General features: G+C 36.7%; 1 protein-coding gene across 1 annotated transcript in view; it reads right to left on the reverse strand.

The window, feature by feature from the left end:
- FAM83B (family with sequence similarity 83 member B) overlaps window positions 1–13433 on the reverse strand; it is a 45609-nt gene extending 32176 nt beyond the window's left edge. Inside the window, exon 1 of the mRNA XM_018077867.1 lies at window positions 12990–13433. Within this exon, the coding sequence (XP_017933356.1) occupies window positions 12990–13433 (444 nt within the window). The remainder of the gene's footprint in view (window positions 1–12989) is intronic.
- Between the last annotated feature and the right edge of the window lie 375 nt (window positions 13434–13808).

Below are 13808 nucleotides of genomic sequence, written 5' to 3' on the forward strand. Positions count from 1 at the left end.
TAGCTGTTGAAAACTAAAAAATAAAATTCAGTGAATTTTTACTGTAGCTCAGTCAGTGGAAGTCACTAATTCAGAAAAAAAAAAACTGGATTATTTTTAGGTTGTATATTACAACATGCTTTCTATATACAATGTTTTCTATACTTTCAAATTTCTCCTCACTAGAGAATTAGCTTAAACTCTGGTTAAGGTAATTTCTTTCATAATCTCAAACAGGAGAATATTTAGCATAACTATCAGTAACATCTCCACTGTTAGGACACAAGAGGTATTGACAAGAAGCTTTGTGTATTTTTGTGCCATATCAGGGATTTTTTGTCCTAAAATTTTTGACACACATTGAGCCAAGACTGATCAGAGTCTGCCCAAATTTGAATCTATTGAGCAAGGAAAAATTATGCTTAAACCTATGTCTGTTTCCTTTTACACGTACTACACATATTACAAATCTCTACAAAAACTGTATGACAGCAATCAGCTTTGAGTAAGTTCCATTTGAGTTTTTAAATCTACAGAGTCTCTGTGAACATCAGGATGAATTGAAATACAGCCAATAATGTTACTGTTAGTTCTTTAAAAAAAGTCAGAAAAATGTCTGTATTTAGAATTAAAATGCCACAGTTTTTTGTTTCTCATTCAGTGTCATATTTCCACAACAGGTAATTCCCATATAGGTGTGCTACTAGAATGTCAATGTACTTTGCTGGAAATCCCCAAAAATCTTTAAACACCTAGTTTTTTGTGGTATCTTCATAGTAAATACTATGGAAAAAAGTCTGTCAAATATCATCTTCTAATGCTGCTTTCAGATACAGTACTCAGCTTTGTAACTTCGATGCCTGCATCAAAGTACTACTAACATACTTTAGAAATTAGGTATTTTCCCTTTTCTAATTATCTGTATTTTTTTATGTGCAGTCTATTACCTTAAAAATAGACATACGGGTTATGAACTAGACAGTAACACATTAAACTGAAATGCTTTCTTCTTTGAATCTCAAAGGACTACTCTTTATTACTAAATGTAACTAATAACCTCCTCAATAGTATGAGCAACGTCTCTCCATAGAATTTAGCAGATTACAAAATTCTGATCCCTAGAATTCTTAGAAACATCACTAAATTACTTTAGTGATTAGTAATTACTAAGAAAAGTAAAAATATGTATGTCTATCTGTGTACACACCACTTTGTATCAACATAATGTCATAACTGTCCATGAGACTATTTCTCAAGGTAATTGGGTTTTTTGTTTTAATTTAAGAATATGGAGCATTCAAAAAACAAAATCCATAAACTATTCTGGACAGTTCTATCACAGTAACTAAATTCCAGATGTTCATTACTTAGAGTTTTTTCTTTGATTTTTTTACTTGCATGCCAGCATGCATGAAAAAGTGCACGTGTGCTTTCAATATATATTTTGCAATAATTTCAAAAGTCTTAACAATACAAATTGAGAAACTTCATGGAATTTTCCTTGCAGTGTATACAAACCCACTAAGCATGTGTAATGTAGCAGGACACAACAAAGTCCTTATCCCCAGTATAAATTGTAAAGGTTTGCTAGCAGAGGACTCAATCATTTTGATTGAGGCCATTTATAGGAAATTATTCAAAAAATGTTCTTTGACAGATATTCTATATTGACAAAATCTGTTCTTGCTCTTTATGTATCAACATGATAAATTAGTCTCACTCTTGTACTTCTTTTGAAGGGACCAGCCTATCTTCTATAACATTCACATGTGCATCCATTCCTTTGGGTTAGGTTTCTGCAGGACCTGGGCCTGGCTGCAGGGATCAGTAAAGGAGGACTGAGGGATGGAATAGCATCTGGGGAAGGTAAAGCCTTCCACTAGTTTCAATGCTTTGCTTGGGTTTCTGATATTCCGTTATACAACAGTTTTTATTTAGAATAAAAGAAATGCAGGAGTCTGCTTGGACACACATTATTCTTTTTTAGTTGCTCACAGCGGATACAATCAACTGAAGATGAAGCTCGTTTTGTACTACAAGTGTACTGTGGCACAACTTAAGAGAAAGAGATTAATTAAACATTTAAAATCATATTCTTAATGATATATTGTCACATCCCTAGGTATCAATCCTGCAAACACATATGCATGTAAAGTTAATGGAACCTCTCATGTATACAAATTAGAGTTTTTAAATCCTCTCAGGATTAGGGATCTAATTTTGCTTGAAGAAGAAAAAAAGTGTCTTCTTTGAGCAGGTATTGTATTTTTGTCTTTCTGCCCTTTACTAAATATCCCCTCAAAAATTCTTTCCAAGTTTCAAGATGTATTATTTGACAAAATGAGATGAAAATCAATTGTGTATACAAGTCATTGTAATTAAATAGTGTACTGTCATTTCTGATATACAAGTGCTAGATCTCTAAACTTCATAATTGTTGCCAAACAACATCAGTAAGACAGTCCTATTCAGAAAATATACATCCTCTAATATTTAATCTGTTAGATGTACAATTTATAATAAAAATCAGAAACCTAGCAAAAAAATTAAGCAATTTGACTAGCAATTCAAAAGCACTGCTGTGTTTCTAACATCATGGTGGTTTTTACAAGTTCTTGCTGGGAGCGACAGAGGATAGGGAAAAGACACAAACAGTACTGCAAGCACTGGCTTCAGGTGTACTAGCATCCTCCAAGGCAGCCACTTTTCCTTATCGACCTATGAGGGACATCACATTCCCAGATGTCACATCTGGAACTGCATTCCAGGAAGATGCCAGAAGTGTCTGGAGCAGGCAGCAAACTCTCTCCCCTGCCTGAGGTGCACAATGAAAGGAGAAGGACAGAGGAGCTAGGACTGCCCAAGGAATAGAGCTGGAGTGGGGGAGTAAAGAGGGAAGGAAGGAAAAAGGAACTACAACCAAAAATGTACAGGTTTCTAATCATACTGTAAGTATGGTCACCTCCGTATGGACAACTTTATTGCCTTACTTCCATCCCTTTGATACGGATTCTCATGGAGTTACTTCTGATTTGAACTGATCAGCTGATTTGAACACTGATCCACCTGTGTATGTCTTAAAGCTGTCCCCTTCCACATGATGCTGCAAGAGCCCAGTAATCTCAAACTGCAAGCATTTTCACCCTGGGTGCAGGCTCCAGAGTGCTACAGCTCCTCAGAAGGTCTAGACAGGGTTTAGTTGACACACTGGTTTCCAAAAGGAATCAACTGAAAGGACTAGCAGAGATCCCTGCTCTTCTGACATGCCTCTTTCCCAACACCCAAGAACAGCACACCTTTACCCTCCTTTTTATTCCTCTGAAAAGCACTTGGAGCCCTGGCTTTGCAAGGCTCTGACATTTACACAGAAGAGCTTTCTGACATCTCAAGAACTCATTGCAAAGACACTGCTAAGCCCCTCTTACTTCAACACAAAGTACTAAGCCTTTACTCATGACAGAAATCATGTAATGGTAGACTGCAATCTTGTATCACAGCACTTCAGATCTGGACTCCACTTTCATCATTAAAATTACACATAAGAAATCAAATCACCTGACTAATTAGATTTCTGGCACAAGTGGCTTACTGACATTCAGTAAGTCTAGAATTTATTAATAGAATTGATGATGATATTACTGCAATCATATTGTGCATCATAAAATCTATTATGAAAACATAATAATATTACTGGTTCTCTTGTAATGCTAAAACATGAAAAAGGTGATAGCAAATAATAAACTAATAGAAGAATCGTCATAATTTCCAGTTTCATCTCTATGCTTAGTTTTCTCATTTCAAAAGTATATCCTTTGTGCAAAATAATATAGTTTTTGCCAACATTCTAAAGCAACTTTCTGTAGACTTGTAAGAGTACATACTATTGTAAGAGGTAGATCTGTAGATGGTTATATTTTTAGGCCCATCCTCAGCAAAGACAGGTTACTGATCTCCATCAAACATATACTGTGCTGCCACATATACCTGTCTATTATTTAAAAGAAACCCACACCCTTGACAGCGACTTTTCAGGCAATTATTGCTTGCCTGAATGCTAATCCAGCATTAGCCAGTGCCAAAAAATTATCAGAACAGAAGACAGCTTCAGATATTAATGTGCTTTGTCATGCTAGATGGAGAGCTTGTCATTTTGACGAGCAGTATCTCGCTGGCATTTGAGACAAATCAGATTTGCTGGCTTGACACTGTCACTTCTCTTTGCTGCCTCTGATGTCTCTGATCAGAAGGCACAGCTCACTAGCAGCGAATTCTGAACAGCTTAAAGGGCTTAGTTCCTTAGAGGGCATTTCTTGAGAAAGGTCCCACCGAGAATCATACTTTTCTTCTGTGCTGGTTATTTCATCTCATCTTCCTTATTATTTCTGGCTTACTGAGCATCAAAAGCCTAGCAGTAAAACACTAACTACAATACTTTCTGTGGGCTGATGCCATTCAGATTCACCTGAATTTGAAGGCGATGTCCAGTGCTTTACCTAGTACTTAAGCCATAAAGGGAGTTTATTGAGCTGAAGTACACCCTGCTTGGCAAAGAGTGCCTGCAGCCCCAGGAAACAGCATGAAAATAAGGCTGTTATATCTGCTGTTTGAACTGAAGGCACACCTATTTGGCTACCTGAACACACAATCCTGTGCTACTCTTCGAGCCTGATTGCTGGTGGATGAAGCAGGTATCAAAGCTTTTCTTTTCATCTCTAAGAGATACGGTGCATAACTTCTCATATTATCCTATCACCCAGCTTCATCTCTGACAGCGGGATCACTGGCAGAAGTGAAAAGGCCTGAGGAGATCTGGTGCTGCAGCTAGCAAAAATCCCTGGATAAAAGTTCTCTGAAGGCAGCTTTATGCCCACACACCTTGCTGAGGAAAGCAGGGGTCACCACAGATCCTGGTTTTGAGGAATCTGTTCTGGTTCCCTCACATTTTACATCTTCTGGGCAGTCAGTACAAACACTCCAGACCGAGAGACAGAACTGGTTAAGATAATCTGCTCCTAGATAAGGTATGAGAACACCCTGCGTCTGTTTTAAAGATACACCCTCCTTATCTAAAGATAAGAAACGACTTTATGCTTTTACAAATATTTTTTAAAAGTAAGCACTACAAATCTACGATCTGCAACTTTTTTGGAGAAGTACTGATGTTCCTCAGAAACTAGTTTTCATAACTCTAAATGCATGACTGTGATTTTTATTATCAACCAAAACCAGAGAGGCAAGAAAATAAAAGCTAGCCTCTACTTGCTCTGCATACTGTTTGCTAATGTATAATACTCTTACGCTTTTTGTTTATAACTGTACCTTTTTTTTTTTAATTATGATTTATATTCATTTAATACTCAATGTGACTCAATATTCTCATCTATGAAACTGCAAACACTTTGGTCATGTTTCTTGCTGGCTAAGGATAAAGGAGAGTATATAAATTCTGAATCTACTCTTTATATTGTAGTAGTGGTATGTCTGTACTGGCTGGTACCAATCAGGAAGATTAAGACACCAGTAACCTATATGATATACAGATATGCAGCAAAACATAATGACATTTACAGCTTCAGAAAACAAACACCCAAGATATAGGAAGAGATGCCAAACAAAGGCAAGGAAAGCACAGATGGCTAGTTTGGTTGCTTCTACTTCTGTATTTTTGATGCAAATAACACTACTATAACTTCTGGCTAACTGACCAGTGGACTGCACGCTGAAAAATTATGAACTGTTGATCAAGCAAGCCACAGCCAGATCTTGCAGTTATTTGTTTTGAACAGCTCTATTGAGGTGAGTCATTTTATGGATGTCTGGAGATCCTACTATAAAGTAGTAAGCTCAGCAACAGTTACACCCTGTTACTGTTGTGATGGCCACTGCTTCCTCCTTCCAAAGGTAAATTACAGTTGAATTTTAATAAGCAAAAGCCCTCTGAGGTCTCAGGCATGCTGCTAGCATTTTTGAAAAAGTGGACTTTAACTTCTACTGTAATTTATTGTATCTTTATTAGAAAACGGTTATAGACATACTTTATCAACAGACTAAAAGGAAAGGCATGACTGCACTGCTGTCTATGGCAAGACCTGCACTTCTCTTAGAGATGTAAATAATAAAGTGTACTTTGACCCCTTTATCATCTGTACTGAAATACTTGCAGTGTTCCCCAAGGAAAATAATACAGCATTAAGCAAATTGTTCTGAAGTGGATACTTGTACTCAGATCTGATATATGAGGAAACTTCATACATGTAACTCATTGACATTCAAGCCCACTCTTTCCAAACAGAAGAATGGGAAATTTTGAACTTTTTTATTTTGTTCCATGTCAGCACTTCTCCACTTTCCATGTAGTTTCTACCACACTGTGATATACAAATACTGTTGCAGTATTACAGGTATCTGCACATCAAGCTATGCTCATTTAAAATTCTACCAAAGACAGTATAATATTTTAGTTTCCAAATTCTGATATCTAACAAACAAATTTAAAGGTTAAAATCACCCACAATGTGTCCCCCATCCCACAGAGATCACTGGCTATATTGGAAAGCTAACACGAGATCAAAAGCTATGCTAAAACTGCAAGACATGAAAAAAGGCTTATGGCAATATGAATGTGAAGTGATTAAGCCTAGAGTTCTTCAGGCAAGATTGTTTCCTGGCTGAAAAAAAAATTAGAAAAACAGAGATCTCTTCGGGATAGGAATTCAGACAAACAAAAATAACACTTAAACATTATCATGGGGTTTTTTACAAGCAAGAAAAGGAGAGGGACAAAGCCCAAATACAGTAGTCTGGGCACTGAAAGGAGCATTCTGCCAGGGCAAAATTATTTTACATCAACAGTTTTGTATTTATAGCATATTTTGATCTGTAATTGCTTCAGCATACTGTAGTACAAAGTTATTGTTGAATTTGATAAAGAACACTTTAATCTACTCAATGTGCAAAAACCGTAAATGACTTCTTAATAGCACTTTTGTTTTGACTGACAAAGATTTATGTCAATGAGAGAAAATGTTTTAATGAAAAGAATTGCTACCAAGCATATGTGTATGCTTACTTCTCATATATATGTGAATGAGACAGACATTAATAAAGAAATACAGCTGCCTGCAATATTTGGCCTTTAATTTTCCCTGTTCCATTTTTAAATTCATGATGGAGGTGTGATATTTTGGTAACACATTAGCACACTCCTGACATAAAAAGGGTAATACCTATAAATTATTTAATTACATCTTTTAATGTAGGAGTATTGAAGATGTCAAAAGTCTTGCAAAGACAGAAACCTGAGTAAAAAATCACCATGACTGATTAAAAATTATGTTATCAAAAATTCCCACTCCACAGGCTAGCCCTAGTCTCTGACTGCTTTTCAGAATTGGATCCTTCCCACCTAGCAGGAGGACTACCACAAAAAATTGTGGGTTTCACATTTAGAGCAACTGTGTATAAGAACTGAACTTCCAGAAGTCCCAGGCTTTCCAGATTAAAAAGTGTTTGCAGATGTGTCCCACTGACGGTAGTCCTCTGCCTGCATTGTGAATGTACTGTTGTGACTGCTCTGGGACTACCCTTACATGGAGGGAGCAGGACAGCAGGGAGAGAAAGGGACAAGCAAGTAAAATATTGTGAAGACTCCAAAGGCAAATCCAAGAAGATAAATACCTAAAATAATTACTTGCTGTGAGCAGCATTACTTTGTGATGACAAAAAATTGATACTGGGTCACACAACAACAGCATCAACTCTGTGCGATTAGAAAGGCTGGGACATGACCTCACTTTCTCAAATAAATCTATCAAAAACTAAAAATTATGTTTCACCTGGGAACCATACACATGACTGCCATGCTGGTTTTCAACTATCAGGAAGCCATTTAAGGGACGTTGAGTGGAAGTGAATGATGAATTGACCCTTCAGCAGAGCACCTGAACCAAAAGGCACCTGCTGAAATCCTGGTGAGATGGAATATTTTGTCACGGAAAATGTTGCCTATATGTCTTTGGCTGGAAACTGAGTATTTCTGTGTTATTCTCAGCTTAAAAAAATTATATCCACTGATTCTCACTCTACAGATAATATAGAAAATATCCGAGTGGGACAAATACTGCATTTATCTCTTCCCTCTCCCTGAATTCAGCAGGCTGCTCTGGTTTTTATGAACAAAAAAGCGCAGCCCCTCTCTCTCTTCTGCTCGTACTGATGCAATTAATGAGCTAAGACAAGCATTGCCATAAGCAGAATTCATTATCATTGTTCCAGTCTGTGTTCAAATTACATTTAAAACAGTTGGCAAACAGTACTGCTGAGAGAGTAATAAAAGATTGTTTAACACACCCATATTCTACAAGTTTCTTTCTGTACAGAAACATTGCTCTTCATATAAGCATGGAAAGAATTTGATTTTCTTTCATACTAGATTGCAGCCAGTACTAGACTATTACTGTATTATACACATGACCAAATGAGATTAACAGTGAATAACAGTGATTATTAATAAAGTATCAATAGTGATTAATAGTTAATTAATAGGGAATATTTTTTGCTGTAACACACCTCTCACTCTTGCCTGAAACAACACAAAACAAAATAAATTTAAAAAACCCCTAAACTAAAGAAAATATTTTCCTTCTTATATATTTGTAAAGTGAGTCAATTGTTTTTGTTTATTTCACTCAGTCCACTGCTTTAGAAAACAACACAGACATTATATTTTGTTCACAACTCTCTCTCACAAGAATTCAAAGGAAGTCCTTTTTGACTTACTAAGTGCCTACCTACAGTGTCCAGCACGACTAATAACAAGTTATACTCGTTTATAGTGTGTAACTTAATTCTTCCCCAAGGGTCCAAGTTTTGCAACCTTTTCTCATATTAAAAAACCCAAGCATGAGTAATTCAGCAAAAACAGTTGCCTTTTTTTAATTTTCCAAAATGATAAAACAACCACTTAAATTTTTATTTAAGCTTCCAAGCAATTGTTTTTTAAAAAGTCTTAAAACTATCACTGACTTTATGAACCCAGGCTTAAGCTTGCTCGTGTATCTGAATAATATAAAATCAGTGAAAAGTATTGCATATTTACTGAATAGCATACAATCCATCATAAATCCCAAAAGTATGTCAGGAAAGTCTTTCAACATTTTCTAGCTTGTGCTGCAAACCAGCAATCCTTGGGTTGTCTAAACAACATAGTTCTTTAAGAAACAGGTTTTACTTCTCTCTCGGAAGAGCAGATCCTTATTTTGATATTAGCCTGAAAGACTCGGCTGAGCATTCTCTCTAAAACTGTGTAGGAACTTCTCTGTGGTCGACTGAGGAATCCAGTTAATGAAGTAAGAGAAAAACACACTGCCAGAAGGACCCTTTGGTGTTCTGTCCTGTCTTCCCCTGTTGCCTCACCCTGTCAATCACAGCTGAGAAGAATAGTGCAAGATATTTCTTGCACACATGTACAACTCTCATAACTGAAGTTTTGAGGCAACTCCTATGAAAAGCCATACAGGGAGAGGACACTTCATTTTTGAAGTCTCAGTGTTACTTCATAGTAAGAGAAGGAAGTTTCACATCAACCTGACACAGGTGAGTAATCATCTTGATATCATTTCCCAGATGAATAATCTTCTCAGTAAAAACTGCTAAACATTATCAGTTGCTGTTCAGACAGCCCAGCCATGATGAGTCAGGCTGTAGGAACACCTCAAGCTTCACAGAAGCCGGAAATCTGCCAATGATTAAAGGTAGAAGACTCCAAAACATAAGAGAAACAAGGCAACTGGCTTGTTTACAAAAGTTTGTCCATCATTAAGGTCAGACAGACCTTGAAGTCCTTTTTCCTCATATGGTTGTATCAACATGGGAAAAAGACTCGTGTCTCCCCAGTTGACACAGTCACGCCAAACAGCCTCCTTGCATGAACACAGGTTATGTTGACAGAGGCAGGTGATTGGCAAGCTGTATCATTTGGAGGAGAGGTCTAGTTACACCAATTGTAAACCCATTTGTTGACATCTTGGTTTGACCTAAGGCACTCCGCTAACATCACACCTATCCCACAGAAGTGCTGCAGTACAGATGGCAATGGAATGCCATGCTATGTACAATGCAGTTTCCCTGCTCTAACAGAAGTTCAGAAACGTGTATCATGGATTCATTTCCTTAAAATGGTTAGCTCATTTTTCTATAACTTAACAGTATTGATCCTTTTCTGTAAGAAAAATTCCATGATTATATCTCTTGTACTTTACGATGAAGGTGATATGCATAATTGTTACGCTGATTATGTATTTAAGAATCATGTGAGAAGATTTTTCTTACACCACTTTTTCATAGTCGCTGGTTTTAATCTAGTGTAGCATGGCTTTACAAATGATTTTCCTCTTTAGTCAGGAAAAAATCACTGTCAGCAAGCAAGTTGCTTAATGTTGTTTACAACATGTCTTCTTAAGGTCAAAATTAACATATGTAATAATCATTTTAAGGAGTGACACTGTGATGCATCAAGCACTAAAGAGGCCAAGGGTAAGTCCACTAATAGTGTCATCTTATCCTTATATATCTTTATATAAGAATATATATATATATATCTCCTTATATATTTTTGGGATAGTTTGTACATATAAATACGTATCGAATGCGTTCCTTCATGGGGTCAATCACTGCAGAAACATTCTCTGCTTTGCCCTTGTAGGAACTGGTTTCCTACTGCACTGAGAGTTCAAGTAGCCCAGGGAAATCAGTGCCTGAACTCAGGCACTCAGGTTTGGTGCTTAAAGTTTAGGTGGTATGAATATGCCCACCTCCAAGAAGTATGCTAGCCTGTTTACTTTCACAAATAAGCTTGCTGAAATTCCCATAGATTTTGCTTAGAGCCATGTTGGCTGAACATGATTTGCCGATTTATTCTTTCCAGGTTTCTGTGTTTCATGTGTAATATTTTCCTATTGCCTTAGAATATGTTCATAAGACTACACATCTCCACGACTACATAACAAAGAATCCTGTTTAATATAACTGCTTTTTTATAAGTGGCTTGAGAGAAGCATGCTAGCCTGTTTGCAAAGTGTTTACCTACTGTAAGCATGTTTTAAATACCTTATTTTACCTTACTTAGAAATCCTTTAAACTTTTCTATGGATCTGCAGACAGATGAGGCTTAACAACATTATGTCTTTAGATTTAATTGTTGCTCCCCGAAGCAACCAATCTATATCAGTGTATCAAGTGTTACAGTTGTTGACGTTGAGGTTGTGCTGATCAACTAAACAAACCTTTCATCTGTCAGATTTACAGTGACACACACAAAATACCCTCTTTATAAAGCTGAAGCACTACAAACATACCATGGAGCCAATATACTAAGTTTCCAACCCTTCTGCAAAGTGAAGTAAGAATCACACCTAAATTTTTTTCTATAGCTGCATTTGAAGGAGGCATACTCCTTAAAGTGGCATTAATCAGCACCACTTTTCTTTCCAGAGAGACATTTGGGAGGGACTGGATTGCATGCAGATCGTCACAAAAAGCATGGCAACTAATGGGAAATGGTCTTTCTTCATGGCATTTCAAGACCTTGTAGCAAAACTGAACTAGTCTTTGCAATAGAATCAACTGTGGGTTTGTGGTTTCCCTTACAGTGGATCCATTGATAGGTCAGGAGCTGCAGTTGAAAAAGAGTATTTTGGGCAAGGCACGGTCAAGTCTCACTACATACTAAAACAGAAAACACCGACTCTCACTCTGAAATGGACAAAGAAGGAGAGAAGTAATTAACTCTTCCTTGAGCATACAGTCATTCTAAACTATAAACTGCACAGTAAACGGCCTAGTGATAACTCTATTACCGCAACAAATTACATGCTTTATCTCAATATAGGAGAGACAGTGTAAAAAGACGCTGTCCTTCCCTTCCCCGCCCTTTTCAGCCTGTTCCTACTGCACACATTTGCACACATATTTCAGCCACTGACGTGTTTACAGATGCATGCAAGCTAGAGCCCATCCTACTGCTTTAAAGCTCATAGTCATGCAGAATACAATTTTATTTCATGGGGAAGAAATCAGAGCGTGACGTACTTACTAGGAATACTTCTGAAACCTTGTCCTATCTTTTAGAAGTAAAGTGACACAGTGTTAAACAGATCTGCATGATAATACGTTTTTTGGTGTTTCTTTTTCCTAATTGACTGTTTTAAACTGAAAAGTTTAAAACTTAAAAAGTTGCAAACTGACACACTGAAAGCAAAAGGCGGCTTGTACATACAGCACCCTGTCACTGAATTGTAAGCTGGGTGTGCCATAGGAAACTGAAGATACAAGTGCCCCTAAGTGGAGACAAGTACATTTGGAGAAGTGTCCACATTTCTAGTGGTTAGTCAGAAATGAAGGTAAGATACCCAAGGAAAACTATTTCCTTACTGCCTAAGCCTAGTTTGTTTTTTTTTTTTTCTTCTGAGCTCTCTTTAACTTCTCCAAGGACATGTGAAAATGTCAAAACCCAAGACTCTCAAGATACATGAGTCTGATGTACATCGAAGTGTTGTTTGCTCATAATAACTGTCTGCCATACCAAACCAATGCATGTTTCCACTGATGCAAGACAGAAACTTTAGTATATATCCTGCAGTTATACAAAACTGTATCACTTGAGGTATATATAATATATATATTCAACTGAGGTCAAAGAAAAAGTGTGCTGATTATCTACAAATTTCTCATGCACTGGTCAGCATTACAGTAAAATAGTAATTATTCCTTATAATAGTAATATTCATTAATCCCTCCAATTAACCCCTGCTCCCTTTGAACTAAGGTTCGTAACACTGGTGCAGGTGACACCAAAGGACTGATATCAGTTTGGGAAAATCTTTCTGTTTGAATTGAGAGCAGACAGATAATATTTTTTTGCTAGGAAAAGAATAATAATAATAAAAGCTTGTAATTAAACAACAACTAGATTGTTATTGCCACTTTTTTTCAATAATATTTTTTACGTTTACCTTTCTTGCATCTCGTATCATCTTCCGAATAGTTTCCTTTATAGTGTAAGGTTGTGCTCGTGGTGGATGAAAAAGCAGATCAATATTTGTGCCACCAGAAATTCCAGGCATCAGGTAGGGCCAACCTAAGTCAAGATTTGGAGCTTCCACATCTGATTCAATGGGCCAGTAAGTTCCCGAGGAAGAGGTGTCATCAATGGCATGGTTAGAGGAATAAATTGTGTTTTGGGGAAGTTTGTGAACATTGTTCAAAATATAATCAATTTCCTCATCCGCTAGGAACTCTGAGCATCTCTCTTTGGAAAGAAATTCTTTGTAGGCTTCTAAACCTCCTTCAATCAGAGCATCGATAGCTATTCGGTACCATTCCTTGTAATGTGGTTCAATATAGTTGTCTGATCTGCATTCATCATGTAAGGAGGATAGCAAAGATGAAGTTTCCATTTTCATATATATTTTGTATAAAGTCTCTTAAGCTCCCATTCATGAGCTGATGAAATGTATCTGCAAAGAGAAAAAAGTAAGAAAACAACCAGAATATTTCTAGAGATCTATGATGTACCCAGATATTAACTAAAATACTTTTCTGGTAATGTTGCTTTAAGTTTTTCTAGCATCTTCCAAGAATTTAAAAATGTTTTGAAAAGGCTCAGAGACTATTATTGCCAAATGAATATTAAAGAGGTAGATAAAGAGCTTTTACATACAACAAAACTAAACACATAATTAAGTGACTTGGTGAAGTCCTACATCAGAGCTCATAATACACTGAACATCTGTACCAGTAACACCAACACATACCTGAAGCATGTTCCAATA

This window comes from Manacus vitellinus, unplaced genomic scaffold, assembly GCF_001715985.3.
Source record: "Manacus vitellinus isolate BGI_N305 unplaced genomic scaffold, ASM171598v3 scaffold_4_pilon, whole genome shotgun sequence".
NCBI classification, from domain to species: Eukaryota; Metazoa; Chordata; class Aves; order Passeriformes; family Pipridae; genus Manacus; species Manacus vitellinus.